This window comes from Syngnathoides biaculeatus, chromosome 14 (assembly GCF_019802595.1).
Source record: "Syngnathoides biaculeatus isolate LvHL_M chromosome 14, ASM1980259v1, whole genome shotgun sequence".
NCBI classification, from domain to species: domain Eukaryota; kingdom Metazoa; phylum Chordata; class Actinopteri; order Syngnathiformes; family Syngnathidae; genus Syngnathoides; species Syngnathoides biaculeatus.
Window position 1 is genome coordinate 28,115,237 of NC_084653.1, and position 15,874 is coordinate 28,131,110.

Here is a 15,874-nt window from a genome sequence, read left to right on the forward strand (position 1 = left end):
CCTTTCTCATAAGTTTTGCGTATACCAGAAAACGAAAACCCTCTCTGGTGGCTGAATTTGCCAGAGAGGGAAACGAGCCAAAGCCCCTCACCGCTGTTGTGGGCTCTCAGTTTTGGGTTTCGGATTCTGACCCGCGGTGACGCCGTCGCACACGTCCGACACGTCGGTGGGATGCGCGCGGGCGTCGGGGTCAGGATGTCCGGTCTTGACCCGGCCGGGCAGGATGGGCGGCGGTTGCTCGTCGAAATGAAAGAGTGGGAGTGGGGGGGGGGGGGGGGTCCTCCGAAATCAAAAAGTGGCGTGAAAAAGTCACCGGCGAGACGTCAGCGTTGGCAAAATTGGAGGGTGAGCGCGTTGGTGGACCATGTTGAAGAAGTTCAAACCTAATTATGATTCAATAACTGGAGATTTTCAGACTTCATTTTATGTACATTAAAAATTCAACAATGATTTCATGAGAAAATGTTCAGTTTTTGATGTTCCGTTCAAACGTATTAGAAACATCATTGATTTATGAACTGAATATCAATAGAATCTCCAATCTTGTTTTGACCACAAGAAATCAAGGAATGATTTCATAATGTGCAGTCTTGAAAGAACTGATTTGATCATTTGTTGTCAAATGTATTTCGAACCTAATTTTTTCCCTCATTTGATCATTTCAGTTTTATCGACAGTCGAGCGAATGTTCAATTTTTTTTTTTTTTTGCCGCCGCTGCTAAGAACGCGATCATCGGTTATCGGTAGCAATGAAGTGCTCGACGTGTTTTGGGGCCTTCGCTCGAAGCGTGAGATGTTTGGAATTTCCTGGCGTGGAAAAAGTGCGCAGAGGAATTGAATTGAATTGAAGGAAGCGCCGCCGCTGGCCTTTTTCCTGTCTCGACCTCGCGACTCGGGGGGCCAAACTGGACTCGACGCTGCCGTCCGTCAGAGTGGAGCTGGCGGTCCTCGCGCGCAGCATGAAAGCAGCGACATGGACGCGCTTCTCCTTTTCTTGATGCCCATTTTGGCGAGCGGCGGCGGCGGCGCTTGTGAGTATCCTCTTCATCTTCTTGTTCCGATTATCGCGTTTGCTCGTCTGTACTGACGACCGATCAAGTGTTGAGAAGGGAATGTTTGCGGGTTTTTTTTTTCTTTTCATCAGCTCTCGTGTTTTTTTTTTTTTTTTTTTTTTTTTTTTTTTTTTGATGGAAAATTTACTCTTTATTTAGAATTTTAAACATTTTACCAAATCTAACCTAAACCGTGACTTTTGACGTAAAATTTACGAAGTAAAACTATATATAATGCAGCCCTGTAGGGGGCGCAAGCCAGTCCTCGTCCAAAGTCCGGATAAACGCTGAGGGATGCGTCGAGAAGGGCATCCGGTTGAAAACTTTGCCAAACAAACGTCTAAAGAATCCCTCAGTGGGATCGAACTTGGTCCGGGTCGAGGGAGGGAGAAACAGAACAGGAAAACACCGAGGCTAAAACTGAGCGTGGGGACTTTGAATGATGCAACGGACCAGGACAGGAAAAGCTCAGAAGTTGCTCGACGACGTGAGAAACGTTCCAAATTTTGTCCGTCGGAGAGAGCAGCTGGAAATTGGCCAGTAAAAAAAAAGGGGGGCGGGCCGTCGCGCAGATGAGAAGAAAAACGGAGGATGACTTATTTGAAAGAAATTTCCTCGAGGTGAAAAGAGTCAAAAGGTCGCGGCTGTGGCGCCCCAGGTAGGAAAAGAAATTCTGGTTCTGAGCAGCCCAGACGTCGAGAGAGGCTTGTGATTGGTGGAGAGTGCAACGGACATGTTGGGGGGGGGGTGGGGGCGGCGGAATACTTCCGGTTTGGTCACGTTTCACTTTTTCTTTTTTTAATCTGCAAAAAAAATGTCAACATGTGACAGGAGAATATTTTAGCAAATGGCTGCAACAAACAAACAAACAAAGCAAGAAAGACTTTCTGAAGCCACTTTGGAGGGCACATTTGAGAAATCCAAAACATGTTTCTTGAATAAACGTTTTGTCTTCCTTAATCAGCCACCAGTTCCTCAAGGCCAGGAGAAAGCTCAAATGCGACCGGGTCAACTTTAAGGTCACAGACATCGCCGGCGGTCCGACACGCGACCTTTGGCTTTGCGTCAACGGAGCGGCCGCAAACATCAAAGATGTCACCGGCGGTTATGGGCGCGTCGCTCACGTCGGCCGACGTCTCCGCGACATCGGCGAGCGTTTCGGCTCCCCGCTTCTCGGATGGCGGCGGGTCTGCCGCTGATCCCGGCACTGGCGCTTCTGGCTCAACTCCTGCCGGCAGTCGTGCCTCCCTCGCCACGTCCACTTTTTATTCCGCTCCTACCGCCGGCGCTCTGGTCTCAAACGTGGCTCCTCTTCTTGCTGCCGGTCCCGCCTCACCTGCTGCCTCCGATCCCGCGTCCACGCCTCCCTCCGGTCTCACCTCCACCTCATTTTCTCCCTCCAGGCTCACATCCGCCCCTGCCTCCGGTTCTACCTACATTCCCGCCTCTGGTGCCATCTCACCTTCTGCCTCCGCTCCCAACTCGGGTCCCAGCTCCAGCGGCACCTCCGCTTTTGCCGTTATTCCCACCTCCGCCCCCACCTCCGATTCAACCTCCACCTCTCTCTCCGGTCCCACCTACACGCCCGCCTCTGGTGCCGTCTCACCTTCTGCCTCCACTCCCGAATCCAGTCCCGGCTCTAGTCCCACCTCCACCCCTTCCTCCGGTTCTACCTCCACCTCTCTCTCCAGTCCCGGCTCCAGTCCCACCACCATCCCTGCCTCTATTCCCACCTCCACCCCCGCATCCGGTCCCAACGCCACCCCGGCCTCCGGTCCCACCGCCAATTCTGCATCCAGTCCCGCCTCCTTTGCGACCACCGTGACTCCCTTTACGCCCACCTCCACCCCTGCCTCCGGTTTTACCTCCACCTTTCTCTCCAGTCCCGGCTCCAGTCCCACCACCATCCCTCCCTCTATTCCCACCTCCACCCCCGCATCCGGTCCCAACGCCACCCCGGCCTCCGGTCCCACCGCCAATTCTGCATCCAGTCCCGCCTCCTTTGCGACCACAGTGACTGCCTTTCCGCCCACCTCCATTCCTACCTCACCTCCTGCTTCCATTCCCTCCCCCACCCCTGACTCCATTCCAACCACCGCCCGTGGCTCCAGTCCCGCCTCCTTTGCAACCACCGTGACCCCCTCTACGCCCACCGCCACCTCTGCCTCCAGTCCCTCCCCCATCCCTCCATCCAGTCCCACCTCCACCCCTGCCTCCGGTTCTACCTCCACCTCTCTCTCCAGTCCCGGCTCCAGTCCCACCACCATCCCTCCCTCTATTCCCACCTCCACCCCCGCATCCGGTCCCAACTCCACCCCGGCCTCCGGTCCCACCGCCACCTCTCTCTCCAGTCCCATCTCTAGCCAGGAGAGATCCAGTCCCGGCTCCAGTCCCACCACCATCCCTCCCTCTATTCCCACCTCCACCCCCGCATCCGGTCCCAACTCCACCCCGGCCTCCGGTCCCACCGCCAATTCTGCATCCAGTCCCGCCTCCTGTGCAACCACAGTGACTCCCTTTACGCCCACCTCCACCCCTGCCTCCGGTTCTACCTCCACCTCTCTCTCCAGTCCCGGCTCCAGTCCCACCACCATCCCTGCCTCTATTCCCACCTCCACCCTCGCATCCGGTCCCAACTCCACCCCGGCCTCCGGTCCCACCGCCAATTCTGCATCCAGTCCCGCCTCCTTTGCGACCACCGTGAGTCCCTTTACGCCCAGCGCCACCTCTGCCTCCATTCCCTCCCCCATCCCTCCATCCAATCCCACCTCCACCCCTGCCTCCAGTCCCGCCTCCTTCGCGACCACCGTGACCCCCTCTACGCCCAGCGCCACCTCCGCCTCCAGTCCCACCACCAGGCCCGCCTCCGCCCGTGCCTCGAGTCCTCCCTCGTACGCGACCCCCTTGACCGCCTCGAAGCCTAGCAGCCCCGCTGCCGCCGCCCCTCCCCCCGTTCCCATTGACACGCCCCCCTCCACGCCTACAACATCACCTGGAGCCACGCCCACCGGCCGCGCGGGGCCAAAGGTCATCCTGCCGACGACGACCGGTGCCGGTAGCCAGCGAGTAAGTTGAGTGTGCTTCCTTTCCGAGGTGTTCATTCATATCCGTTCATATCATTTTTTTCCCCCCATACTTAAAATTTGTTTCTGGGTTTGCAAATGGTCGCGTCGAACACGGTTGTGGGTCGACGGTCGAGTGAGCCGTTCGGTGACCGACTCCCGGCGTCCGATGTCAAGACGTCGACCCTTAATATCGCTTCCGTGTCGGCATTTTAAATGAGAAACTCTCCTCGATTGCCGTCCCTTACCGGGTTAAACGATAACAAATCAGAACATTTTAGACTGAATGTTTCGTGTACCCCCCGCGATAAACAAGACTAGACTGTAAACTGTACGTACATTGTGTGCCTGTAACAGCGTATTGGCTGTAATTATCTGATTTATGAAGTCGCTGCCGCACATAATCAGGATCAAGCGACAGGAGGAGGTAGCGTACAGGCACGCGTCGGTTCCGTTCCCCAACAGCCGGCCCGACCCGCGCAATTCCCGACAAGAGCATCATGCGGACGTGCTCAAGGCGTGCTTCGTGCGTGTGCCGTTCCAGGGTGGGCCGAGCTGCTCGGTGACCTTCACGCAGGTGAAGGTCGGCGTGAATCGGGTGCTGCTGACCTTCAGCTCCCAACGTCAGTGCCGCAACTTCACGGCGGCGGCCACGCACGACGGCAACGTTAGCGTCGGCGTTAGCGACTGCCGGGCGGTCGCACCGGGCGCTGCGAACTTTACCTGCGCCGTCACAGGACTGCAAGCGGGAACCGTGTACCGCGTCGCCGTGTCCTCGGCCCAACGCGGACCGGCGGAACCGGCGGGACGAGCGGAAGTGCAAACGGGTAAGCGGTCACGTGGCGGCAAAAACGAGCTGGAAACGGGATGTAGGATGCGACCGGGAGTTGAAAGAGAAATTCCGGAAGGGACAAGACGACGTAGTTCCGAGCGTCCCAGTGACAGACGGGAGGAAAAATCGGTGTTCCGGTCGGCCATCTTTACTGTGCCCGACCTTGGCGTTTTTCAGTTCCCGACGGGGTGTCGGCGCTGTCCGCTGCGTCGCTTCCTGACGGGACGGCGTTGCGTCTCACCTGGACGCCTCCCAGTGGCTACTGGGAGAAATACAACCTGCTGCTGTGGAACGGCTCCACAGTCGTGCTCAACCAAACCATCCACAAGCTGAGTCGGAGTTACGTGGTCGCCGCCGGCGTCTTGGGCCTGATAGCGGGTCGGGTGTACGCCGCGGAGGTGACGGTGCTCAGCGGCATCTTGACCAGCACGGCGCGCTGTCAAGCCCGACTCGGTTGGTCCTTCCTTTCGCTTCGACGCGCTCCGATTCTTTTCTGCTGCGTTGCGGGCGATAAGAAGGCCGTTTTGCTCATCAGCCCCCGGGCCCGTCCAGGGGCTTCACGTCCTTTGGGCCGACGACTCCGGCGTGCAGATCCAGTGGCGCCCCCCGTCGGGCGAGTGGGACGGCTTCACGGCGGTCGTCCGACAGGCGGGGTCCGACTCGGCCGCGGCCCGGAGCCTCCTACCCCGGGAGGCTACGGGCTGCGCCTTCCGCGGGCTCGCCTCGGGGCGCCTGTACACCGTCACCGTGACGACCGGCAGCGGCAACCTGAGTAGCTCCGCCTCTGCCGACGCCTGGACCGGTAAGAGTTCTTTGAAGGAGTCTGTTTGCGTTTTTGGACTTACTGACGGTGTAGTGGAATGCTTGTCAATTGCGGCGTCCTCTCCGACGGTTTGGGTGTCCCCGCAGCGCCGTCTCAGGTCGCCAGGCTGCAGGTTTCTAATTTGGGAAGCACGGAGAGCCTTCTGGTTCAGTGGGAGCCGGCCGGCGGCGACGTGGACCTGTACGTGGTCCTGCTGGTCCACGAGGACAGCGTCATCAAGAACCAGAGCGTGCCGGCCGACGCCGTCGGCCTGACCTTCCGCGAGCTGAGGCCCGGCGCCTTCTACAGGGTGGTGGTGACGACGGTCCGAGCCGGGCGCTCCTCCAGGCAGACGCTGGCTGAGGGACGCACCGGTAAGACCGTCGGTGCGGGCCGCAAACTTCCTGTCCTGTGAGTCTTCTTGTTCAAGGCCGGTTCTCTTCACCCTCCCCCAGTACCCGCTGCCGTTACTGAAATAACTGTGAGTAATAACGGCCGCACGGACTTCCTCAGCGTGTCGTGGCGTCCCGCTCTTGGGGAGGTGGACACTTACGTGGTGGCCCTAAGGAACCGGGACGAGACTCTTCATACACTGGTCGTCTCCAAATCGAGTCACCAGTGCGTTTTCAGCTCGCTGGTGTCGGGACGCCTCTACAACGTCTCCGTCAGCACTCGCAGCGGAACCTTCCGGAACCACACCTCCGTCCTGGGGAGGACACGTGAGTGCTGCGTGCGGCAGACGGGAAGCGTATGAGAGTTCTTACCCTGAACGTTTGACCTCGCCCAGAACCGTCGAAGGTCCAGAACCCGACGGCGACGCACGGCGCCCGAGACGACTTCCTGAAGGTGTACTGGCGACCCGCCTCGGGAGACTTTGACCTGTACCTCGTGTCCATCAAGCACAACAACGCCGTGCTGCAGAACCAGACGGTATCCAGGATGCGCAACGAATGCGTCTTTCACGGCCTGGTCCCGGGTCGCCTCTACACAGTGGTGGTCGGTACCCGCAGCGGCGCCTACGAGGCCAGCACCTCCACCCACGGTCGCACCTGTGAGTCTCTCGCCGTCGCCGGTCGATGGGGCGACGAGCCAGAACTCGAGCGAAGCCGGACTCTTTGTCCAGTGCCGGCGGCGGTGGGCTCCTTGCGTGTCGCCCGTCAGTCCTCGCGGGAGCTTTGGGTGGCCTGGGCGGCGGCCCCCGGCGACGTGGACCACTATGAGGTGCAGCTGGTCTTCAACGACATGAAGGCGTTCCCGCCGCTCACCCTGGGCGCCGGCGCGGCCGAGTGCCGCGTGAGCTCGCTCACGCCCGGACGCCTCTACAAGGTTTTGGTGTCCACTTTCAGCGGACCCAACCAGAGGACCCGGTTCATCGAGGGCCGCACGGGTGGGTCGGGTGCACCCACGCCTACGCCGTGGCACACGTGTAACAGATCTTCCTCTTTTTACAGGACACGCGTTTTCACATCTTCGTGAGCATCGTCGTATGTTGCGTAGCGCGCTCACAAATGATTATGACAGCGTTATTAACAAGATCAGTGATTGTGATGACACGTTGATCGCGTGATCGCTAAATGGTACCAACCAATCATCGGCATGCTGACGGCTTGCTGTTCCCCGACCGGTTAGCAAGGACGCGGTGCAGTGATGCTGAGAACCGTGTCGACGATGACGCTTTCCCGTTCAGTTCCCAGCCAGGTGAAGAACGTCCAGGTGAGCAACGGCGGCGACGGCAGCAGTTTGACGGTGAGCTGGACGCCGGGCGAGGGCGACGTGGACGGATACGCGGCGGTTCTGCACAGGCAGAACCAGCAGCTGGCCGTGCGGCCCGTCCTCAAACTCCAGAGTCGGGTCGTGTTCGGCTCGCTGCGGCCGGGTCAGCTGTACGGCGTGACGGTTCAGGCGTTCAGCGGCGACCTCTCCAGCAACCGAACGGCCAGCGGACGCACAGGTGAGCTTCCGGGCCGCTTCGGTGCCGCTCGCCCTCTGAACCGCCTCTCGCCACCCCCAGTGCCGTCGGCGGTAACGGCGCTGAACGTGGAGAATCCAGCCGGGACCGACGGGCTGCGGGCGAGCTGGCGCCGAGCGGCGGGCGTGGCGGACGGCTACTTCCTGCAGCTTCTGGACGAGCGAGGCGGCGTCCTCGCCAACGCCACAGCCGGCGGAGCCCTCACGTGGCACACCTTTCACGGTCTCAGCCCGGGAAGGCGCTACGGCATCCTGGTCCGGACCGCGAGCGGCGAAGTCCAAAGCCTCGGGGTCAGCGCTCAGGCTCGCACACGTAAGACTTCCTGTTTGTCAGGTGGCGGCCGTTGAGGAGAGAGAAATCGACCAGTACTTGATGCGCCCCCCCCCCCCCCCCCCCCCCCGCAATACATTGATCTGGTTTTCAAATCATTTGATCGATAACGGTAAAGAGTTTCGTTTTGAAAATGAAATTGAATTATTTGCCAGAATTGAAGTCGTCATCATTGATTTGCTTTTTATTACACTTTGAAGAATTCTGACGTGAAATTTTTGTATTCAGTTCTTAACTGTCTTCGTGGTTTGGGCCCAAAATTTGAACTCAGCAATGACGGCACGGACGACCCGAAGAAAACCAAAAATGGCCAAATTAGCCCGAGAGCGTCTTCACCATTGTTGACCCCCCCCCCCCCCACGCCTCAATTATTGGTGGACTTCTGTTGAGGACGTGACCCGCCGGCTCTTCCCGTCAGGTCCCGCGGCCGCCACCCAGCTGTCCGTCAAAAGCGACACCGGCACCGGTCTGGGCCTGACCTGGTCCCGGCCGGCGGGCGACTTGGACTCGTACGACATTGTCCTGTACGGCGCCGACGGGGTCCCGCTGGAGCGTCGCCGGATCGGGCCGTCCGGCCTGGACTGCCGGTTCGGAGGACTCTCGCCCGGTTCCGCCTACCGGCTGGAGGTCGTCACGCGGAGCGGACCTTTGAGCAACAGCTCCGCCGTCTGGGCCAGGACAGGTGTGGGCACGCTGGGCACACGCGTGCCGCGCTGCCATCTTTATTTGCGTGGCCGTCAAGTGTCCCGCCGCGCTCACGTCGGCGCCACCTTGTCTTCCGTCAGTTCCGTCCGCCGTCACGTCTCTGCGTGCCGAGAGCGGCGACGCTTGTGAGCGGCTGCGGGTGTTGTGGCGGCGAGGGCGGGGCGGAGTGGACGGCTACCGGGTGTCGCTGTTCGGCCCCGACGGCTCGCTGCGAGCGCAGGAACGGCTGGGCTCCGACGCCACGGAGTTCATTTTCAGCGACCTGACGCCGGGCCGGCTTTACCGCGTCGACGTCCTGAGCCTCAGCGGCGATCTGGCCAACGGCACCGGCGTGCGCGGGAGGACCGGTGAGGCCGGCGACCGCCGCCGCGGATCCCGAATCTCCTGAATGATTTGGTTGCGTTTTCATTTTCTCAAAATGTTCTCGGTTCTGGAGGACGACTCGGCTTCCGTCTGCGCATCAGAGACGCGGGAGCAATTCGTGGCCCGCAAAATTTGATTTCAACATTGTAATAGAGGCAATTGGTTTTGTGAAAAAGAATATTTTGATGAATGACTTTTTGTGAGAACATCGATGAATTGATCATGGTGAGCATTTATGCTGCGTATTGGTTCGTTCTTCCTTTTCAAAGCAGACACGAGTTTGACATTTCTGGAGTTCCAAATTTTACCGTCAGAGCCTGACTCGTCCAAAATGGCCGACTGACCGTACCGTCACTCCCGATATGGGAAACGGAGTTGTCTGAAGGGGTCGGGGGTCGGGGGTCGAGGGCTAACCTGTAGCGCGTCTCAGCTCCCAGACCGCCGGACGCGTTGCTGTTCCGAGGGGTGACCAACACGTCGCTGGAGGTCACCTGGAGCGCCCCCGGAGACTGCGACTACGACGACTTCGACGTGCGCTGGACGCCTCCCGACCGCGCTTTCGTGGTCAACCCGTACGAGAGTCGCCGGTCCGCCAGTCGGATCCTGAGAGGCTTGTTCCCCGGACGGCTCTACAACGTCAGCCTGCGCACCGTCAGCGGCGCCTGGCGGGACGGGGGCGGGGACGGAGACGGGGGCGGGGCCTCGCCCTCCTACAGCCCGCCTGTCCAGCGCGGCGTTCGCACCAGTAGGTGGCGTCACCCACGTGGCCGCATCTCGCTTTACTGTGGTGCTGGTCCTCGTTAGGCTCGGTGTCAAACTCAAGGCTCGGGGGCCTGCATCACATCGTGTCTATCAGCTTCTGAGAAAAAAAATTTTGTTCAAATCTGCACCAATGTTTGAAATCGTCATATCGTAAACGATAACGTTGGGATATTGCAAGCGTTTTTGTGTTACCGAACAACAGTTGAGTTGAGAAAGCCATTCCGGTTCCTGCACTTTGGAGTCTCCAAGCAATCTCGCTCGTGGAAGACTGGAGGAAAGCCAAGGCCGTGGCGCCGACCGCTTACAACGGCGGAGACGATTCCGACTCAGTTTTTCCACCCGGTCTCCGGTGGCTCGGGACAGCCAGGCGCCGACCCGATTGCAGTTTTCTTAACCGACGTTGCGCTTCCGCAGAACCGTCGCCAGTGGTGGGCCTCCGCTGCCGTCCCCACAGCTCCACGTCCGTCTCCTGCTCTTGGGCGCCCCCGGAGGCCGACTTTGACTCCTACGCCGTGGAGTGCACGCACCAGGACTCGGGGAACCTGGTCTACTCGCGCCGCTGGGACCGGTCCCCGTCCGCCTACGTCATCGGGCGGCTGGAGCCTCACAAGCGCTACGACGTGCGCGTCAAGGTCATCTCGGACGGCAGCGCCAGCGAAGCGTCGCGCGACAGCGTGCTCACCATGATCGACCGTAAGTACCGAGCGCCGTTTGACCCGCTCGGACTCGGACCGCATTAAAAAGCGCCTTCCCTCGTGCCCCTGTGTCATGGGAAGACTTTTAGCCGTTGGTGGCGCTAACGAGCCGACGAGGCCAAACAAAGCCTCAGACCGTGTCCTGTTGTCGTCAGGATTCGAAAGCAACCAAAAACCGAAACCTGAGGGGCGCTGATTGCGGTCCTCGCGTCCCGCCTCGCCCCCAGGCCTTCTGATCATGATGCTTCCCAAAGGCCATCCTCGACAGCAGAGGGCGCTGTTGCGAAATGTGCCCCTCCCCCTCAAATGGGGGAAAATTGATGTTCTGATTCCACGGCTGCAATATGAATCCACAAGACATTTTGACTTTCCTCCACTTTTGATGTCATTTTGAAAAGTTCATCCCGTGACGCGGGTACTACGTGTCGGTATGTAAAGGTCAAAGGTCGCCTTTGCCCTAAACGCTCGTCGCCCCGTCTTCAGGTCCTCCGGTGCCGCCCGCCCAGACGCGAGTGGACGCCGCGTCGGCGCTGGCGAGCGCGTCGTCCATCACGTTCCGCTTCAACTGCAGCTGGTTCAGCGACGTCAACGGCGCCGTCAAATTCTTCAGCGTCGTCGTCACCGAGTCCGAAGGCAGGACGACAGCGTTATTATCGCCGTGGCCGCTTGCGACGACTGATCGATGACTGACTGTTAATACACGAATCACCCTGATCGAGCGTCGTCAGTGACAAAAACATAAATATAAAATCTTTTCCGTCGCGGTTTCGCTCGTAGGCGAGGACGCGGTTTTGCCGGAGCAGCGCCACCCTCTGCCCTCCTACGGCGACTACGTGTCCAACGCCTCCGTCAAGTCCTACCAGACGTCTTTGTTCGCCGGCGGGGGCGTCGCCGAGCCGTGCGGCTACGACATCGCCGTGGGGGCGGGCACGGACGTCCTGGGGGGGTCGTGCGACGGCGACGGGCGACGCTTCTGCGACGGCCCCCTCAAGCCCACGACGGCTTACAGGTGCGCCGCCGCCGCCGCATCGTAACGCACACGTCGGACGCGGGTCGGCAACGTTGCTCCCGTCTTCCTGGTTGAAAGGGTTTCGTTTTTTTGGGTTTTTTTTTCCCGGACAAAATACATTTTTTGCCCCCAGTTAGGGGCACTCCCCCCCCCCCACCCCCCCCCCAAACCAGGTTGGAGTTTTTACTCCTCCTCGGTCTCGTTTTCTTGTTCTGTTCCATCTTTGAGGCCCGCACACACGTGGCAATAACGCGACACCGGCTGACGTCGTCTCCCAATGCAAAAACGTGAGCGGTCGCCGCGTTTGTCTTTCAGGCTGAGCGTCCGAGCGTTCACGCGGGCGTCCGACGGCGTTTCTGCGCCGCTGTACGCCGACACCTTCCTGTCGCTGCCCGTGCGAACCGCCGCAGGTGAGCGCTCGCGCGCGGGTCGCCCGCCCGGACGGCCGAAGCTCGCGCGTGACCTCCGACCTCTCCCGTTCCTTCCGGTCGGCAGGCCCCACGAGCGGCGCGGCCGGAGGAATCGGCGCCGCCGTCTTCGTGACGGTCGTCATGGCGACGCTGGCGGCGCTGATCGTCTGGAGACGAAACGCGCAACGCAAAACGTAAGTCCGGTGGGCGCGCGCGTGCGCGTGTACCGTATTTGTTTTTGTCTGACGAGCGCACTCGTGTGTGTTAAGCGCGCAGGAGAGTTCATCAGTGGCCATGTGTGTGAGGAGGGAGCGAGCGTCGCCAAAAGGTCACCTGGGGGTCAGAGGGTGAGGTCACATGACTTGTCACGGCACACGGACACCAGCAGGGTGATGAAAGGGTGCCCCAAGTGTCGTCGTTGTTGTGCACCAATGACGTCACCGACATATTTTTTTTTTACGTCTTAGGAAGTGTCGTCGCATGACAAGGTAAGAAAAATTACTTTCTGTATTTTTAAGACTCGCCCCAAAGAAATTTTAGCTACCAATATTTTTGGCTGATTTTCTAATAATTTTTGTCACTGTTCTTTTTAGTGTAAAAATATTCTTTTGTTTTTGGTGCGTTTGCGATGTTTAGTTTTGCGAAGGACTTCTTTCGTAGTTCTGCCTGCTTTTGTAATCGTGTTTTTTGGCCTTTCAGTCCCATCAACGTCATCGACTTTGAGCGCCACTACCACAAACTTCAGGCCGACGCCCACTTCCTGCTTTCCGAGCAATACGAGGTGACGACACGTCTGGTCTCATTTCTGTATTTGCGACTTTCTAGCTCCTCCCACCACCGCGAGGACTACTTTATAAAAGTATGCCCCCCCCCCCCACCCTTCTGAAATGTTTCAATTTTTTCCTGACTTCCTTTCAGATTGTCAAACAAAAGTAAATGTCAGACAAATTCCAGCCAAGTGAATTCAAAGTTCTGTTTTCGCTCGGAATTCACAATTCCCTCAATGACAACCAGTCGTCCAGGTCCTGAAGGAGCGAAGCAGCCCAAGCCCGTCCTTCGAATGTTTCTTATGCAATTCTGCGCCTCGTAACCCGACACGTACGCACGTTCCACAAAGCTCAACTTTCATCTCGTCAGTCCAGATCAAGTCTTTCGGGGTCGGCGGCGGGTTTGTCCGTGAAACTCCGTTTTTGGCCCGCAGTGCCGTGAACTCGCACCTTCGCTGTTCCGAGGCGCTACGAATGTTGACGTTGAGAATCGGTACCGACAAAACGGGGCTGACGTGGATCCGACGTGGATTTGAATTCCGATTCAGTTGAACTGAAATGAGTTTGAATGCGGGAAAAATCAAAAATTTGGTGGAGGGAATTGAGTCAGTTCAAAGTTTTTTCGTCGACGTTCTCCTCCCGTCGCCAGAGTCTGAAGGACGCCGGTCGCAACCAAACCACGGACGCCGCCTTGCTGCCGGAGAACCGCGGGAAGAACCGATACAACAACATCCTGCCCTGTGAGATATGAGCGCGCGCGCGCTCGCGGGTTGGAACTGCAAAGACGCGTTTGGCTGACGAGTTTGTTTGCAGACGACTCAACGAGAGTCAAATTGACGTGCGTGGACGACGACCTGACCTCCGACTACATCAATGCCAGTTACATCCCCGTAAGTCCTCTTCGCGCGCTCTCTCGACCGCCGTCGACCTTATTGCGCTTGTTCCGTCGCGACGGGAGGGCAACCGCTTCCGGCGCGAGTACATCGCCGCCCAGGGGCCGCTGCCGGGGACCAAAGACGATTTCTGGAAGATGGTCTGGGAGCAAAACGTCTACAACGTGGTCATGCTGACGCAGTGCGTGGAGAAAGGACGGGTGCGTAGCTAACGAGCGCGGCGCCGGCCAAACTCTGCGACTCCATGACGAAGTTTGCGCCACCAGGTCAAGTGTGACCGCTACTGGCCGGCGGACCGGGACCCGCTTTACTACGGCGACCTGATCGTCCGCCTGACCTCCGAGTCGACGCTGCCCGAGTGGACCATCCGAGAGTTCCGCATCTGCTCGGTGAGTGGCGGCGGGCGAGCGGGCGGACTTGTTGACGCGACGCCTCGTACGTGTTTGTGCGCGTCTCAGGAGGACGATCCGCGGCACGTGCGCCTGCTCCGTCATTTCCACTTCACCGTGTGGCCCGATCACGGCGTGCCCGACGGGACGCGGGCGCTGGTCCACTTCGTCAGAACCGTCCGAGATTTTGTCAACAGGAGCCCGGCCGGGGGACCCACAGTCGTGCACTGCAGGTACGCAATCGCGTCCCGTCGGCTCCGTCGTCGTCGCTCTGGTGACGCTCGCGGCTTTTCGGGGGCTTCAGCGCCGGCGTGGGTCGCACGGGAACCTTCGTGGCGCTGGACCGCCTCCTGCAGCAGTCGGACACGTGCGACACGCTGGACGTTTACGGGTGCGTTTGGCAGCTCCGCCTGCACCGCTCGCACATGCTGCAGACGGAGGTTTGTGTGGGGAGAAGCGGGAGGAGTCGTGGCAAAAGCGCCCGCTCGGGTTTTCACCGACTCGTTGTGGCGCGTGCGTCTTTTTGCAGCGTCAGTACGCGTTTGTGCATCAGTGCGTCAGCGACGTGCTGCGAGCCAGGAACACGACGACGGTGTTTGAAAACGTCAGCTTGAGCCAGGTCAGACGCCTCCTTCTTTGTCTCAGAGCCACGTAGTTTTCCGTGTTCTGGATCTTTTCTTTTTGTACTATTTTTGTTTTGTCCAGCCCTCCGTTTGACATTATCCTGCATGTTTGTTTCATATTGGTTTATTATTTTTTGGGTGAGCACGTCTTGTGCTTTGTCTACATTTGTGCGAGATGATCCTCACCGTGTTGTATTGCGTCCTCAGACGCTGTGCGAGCAACCTTAACTCCGGGAGACGAGTCCGCCCAGATGACGTCATTAAAACGAGCCGTCTGTGTGTGTGTGTGTGTGTGTGTGAGACGTCATCCAAACGGTGACGTATGAAGATTGCTTATTTTTTTTAAATGTTGCGGCTTATGATTTTGCACATTTCTCTTAAAAGTTGTACAGTATTTTGACGGATATAGGACTGAGCATATATTCTTTATTTTATTATTATTGTCAATGTATTTTTTTTTTCTTGAAAATGAGGAAGAAAATGTTTCCTTATCTTTACTTCATTTTGTTTTGTGTAAAGCACATAAAGATGGCGTTCACGGGTGTATAGTCCAACGCGCCATTGTAAATTATTACTATTATTGAAATGCATTCTAAATGTGCTAAAACGACAATACCGCTATGCCGGGTGACGCGAGGAACTCCGAAGTGCAACTTGCACACGCATGTATCGATCGGTAGATCCGACCCGCGCATTTTGAGTTCCGTGCGGACTGGGACGCTAAGCTAAGCTAGCCAGGCGCATTCATTCGTCGTGTGTGTCTAGTAAGAAAAGCAAAGGATGACGCGACTCCCTTTTATGTGGAAAAAAACAAAGTACATTTAAAGTTTTTGAAAAATGTTGTTTATTGCTAGCGTGCACTTTGGCGTTGACAAAACAGTCACCCTCATGGAAATGGATTATTCCTGATTGCCTTCTGTGGGAACGTCGACCTCTCCAACATGGCCGCTATGTTGCGCGTCATTAACTTGGCGTTTCTCGGCAATGTGCCAATGCAAGGTAGTCACTCACCTCGCACCAATGACGTACAACGCGTCGTTGCCCCCACACCCAGAAAAATCCCCCCCCCCCAATGTAATTATGGATATTTTTATCCGAAAATCGTCCCGGTTCCTTATTTGGTGTATTAATGAAGTTATACTGTGTTTTGTCCTCTTTCTTTCTTGTCAATTGAATATTCTCAATAAACACTGTTGAAAAAAAAAAAAAAA

General features: G+C 57.8%; 1 protein-coding gene across 5 annotated transcripts; it reads left to right on the plus strand.

The window, feature by feature from the left end:
* The first annotated feature begins 735 nt into the window (after positions 1–735).
* On the plus strand, positions 736–15,851 carry LOC133512355 (receptor-type tyrosine-protein phosphatase beta-like). Of its 5 annotated transcripts, none has more exons than XM_061841898.1 (30): positions 744–1,031; positions 2,017–4,118; positions 4,659–4,941; positions 5,124–5,399; positions 5,482–5,748; positions 5,856–6,122; positions 6,204–6,467; positions 6,536–6,799; positions 6,872–7,135; positions 7,436–7,699; positions 7,760–8,029; positions 8,466–8,729; positions 8,833–9,099; positions 9,546–9,860; positions 10,292–10,570; positions 11,056–11,205; positions 11,350–11,581; positions 11,897–11,991; positions 12,077–12,185; positions 12,261–12,338; positions 12,459–12,479; positions 12,691–12,772; positions 13,408–13,498; positions 13,572–13,648; positions 13,717–13,851; positions 13,918–14,040; positions 14,110–14,273; positions 14,345–14,480; positions 14,570–14,659; positions 14,871–15,851. In XM_061841898.1, exons 1-30 carry the CDS (start codon positions 974–976, stop codon positions 14,889–14,891), a joined length of 7,308 nt encoding a protein of 2,435 aa, XP_061697882.1. In that variant the 5' UTR covers positions 744–973; the 3' UTR covers positions 14,892–15,851. The 5 variants fall into 5 exon arrangements, 4 of the variants coding, with proteins under 4 accessions (XP_061697882.1, XP_061697884.1, XP_061697886.1 ...); XM_061841900.1 differs by lacking the exon at positions 744–1,031 and adding an exon at positions 1,220–1,710; XM_061841902.1 differs by lacking the exon at positions 744–1,031 and adding an exon at positions 1,220–1,710 and having other exon boundaries at positions 2,456–4,118.
* The last annotated feature ends 23 nt before the right edge of the window (positions 15,852–15,874 follow it).

Bases quoted from the DNA above. Each gene is read 5' to 3' on its own strand.
- LOC133512355 (XM_061841898.1), top strand. From the start codon at position 974: ATGGACGCGCTTCTCCTTTTCTTGATGCCCATTTTGGCGAGCGGCGGC. The intron at 7,136-7,435 runs GTGGGTCGGGTG...TTTCCCGTTCAG, and splicing joins GTTCATCGAGGGCCGCACGG to TTCCCAGCCAGGTGAAGAAC. The intron at 13,499-13,571 runs GTGAGATATGAG...GTTTGTTTGCAG, and splicing joins ATACAACAACATCCTGCCCT to ACGACTCAACGAGAGTCAAA.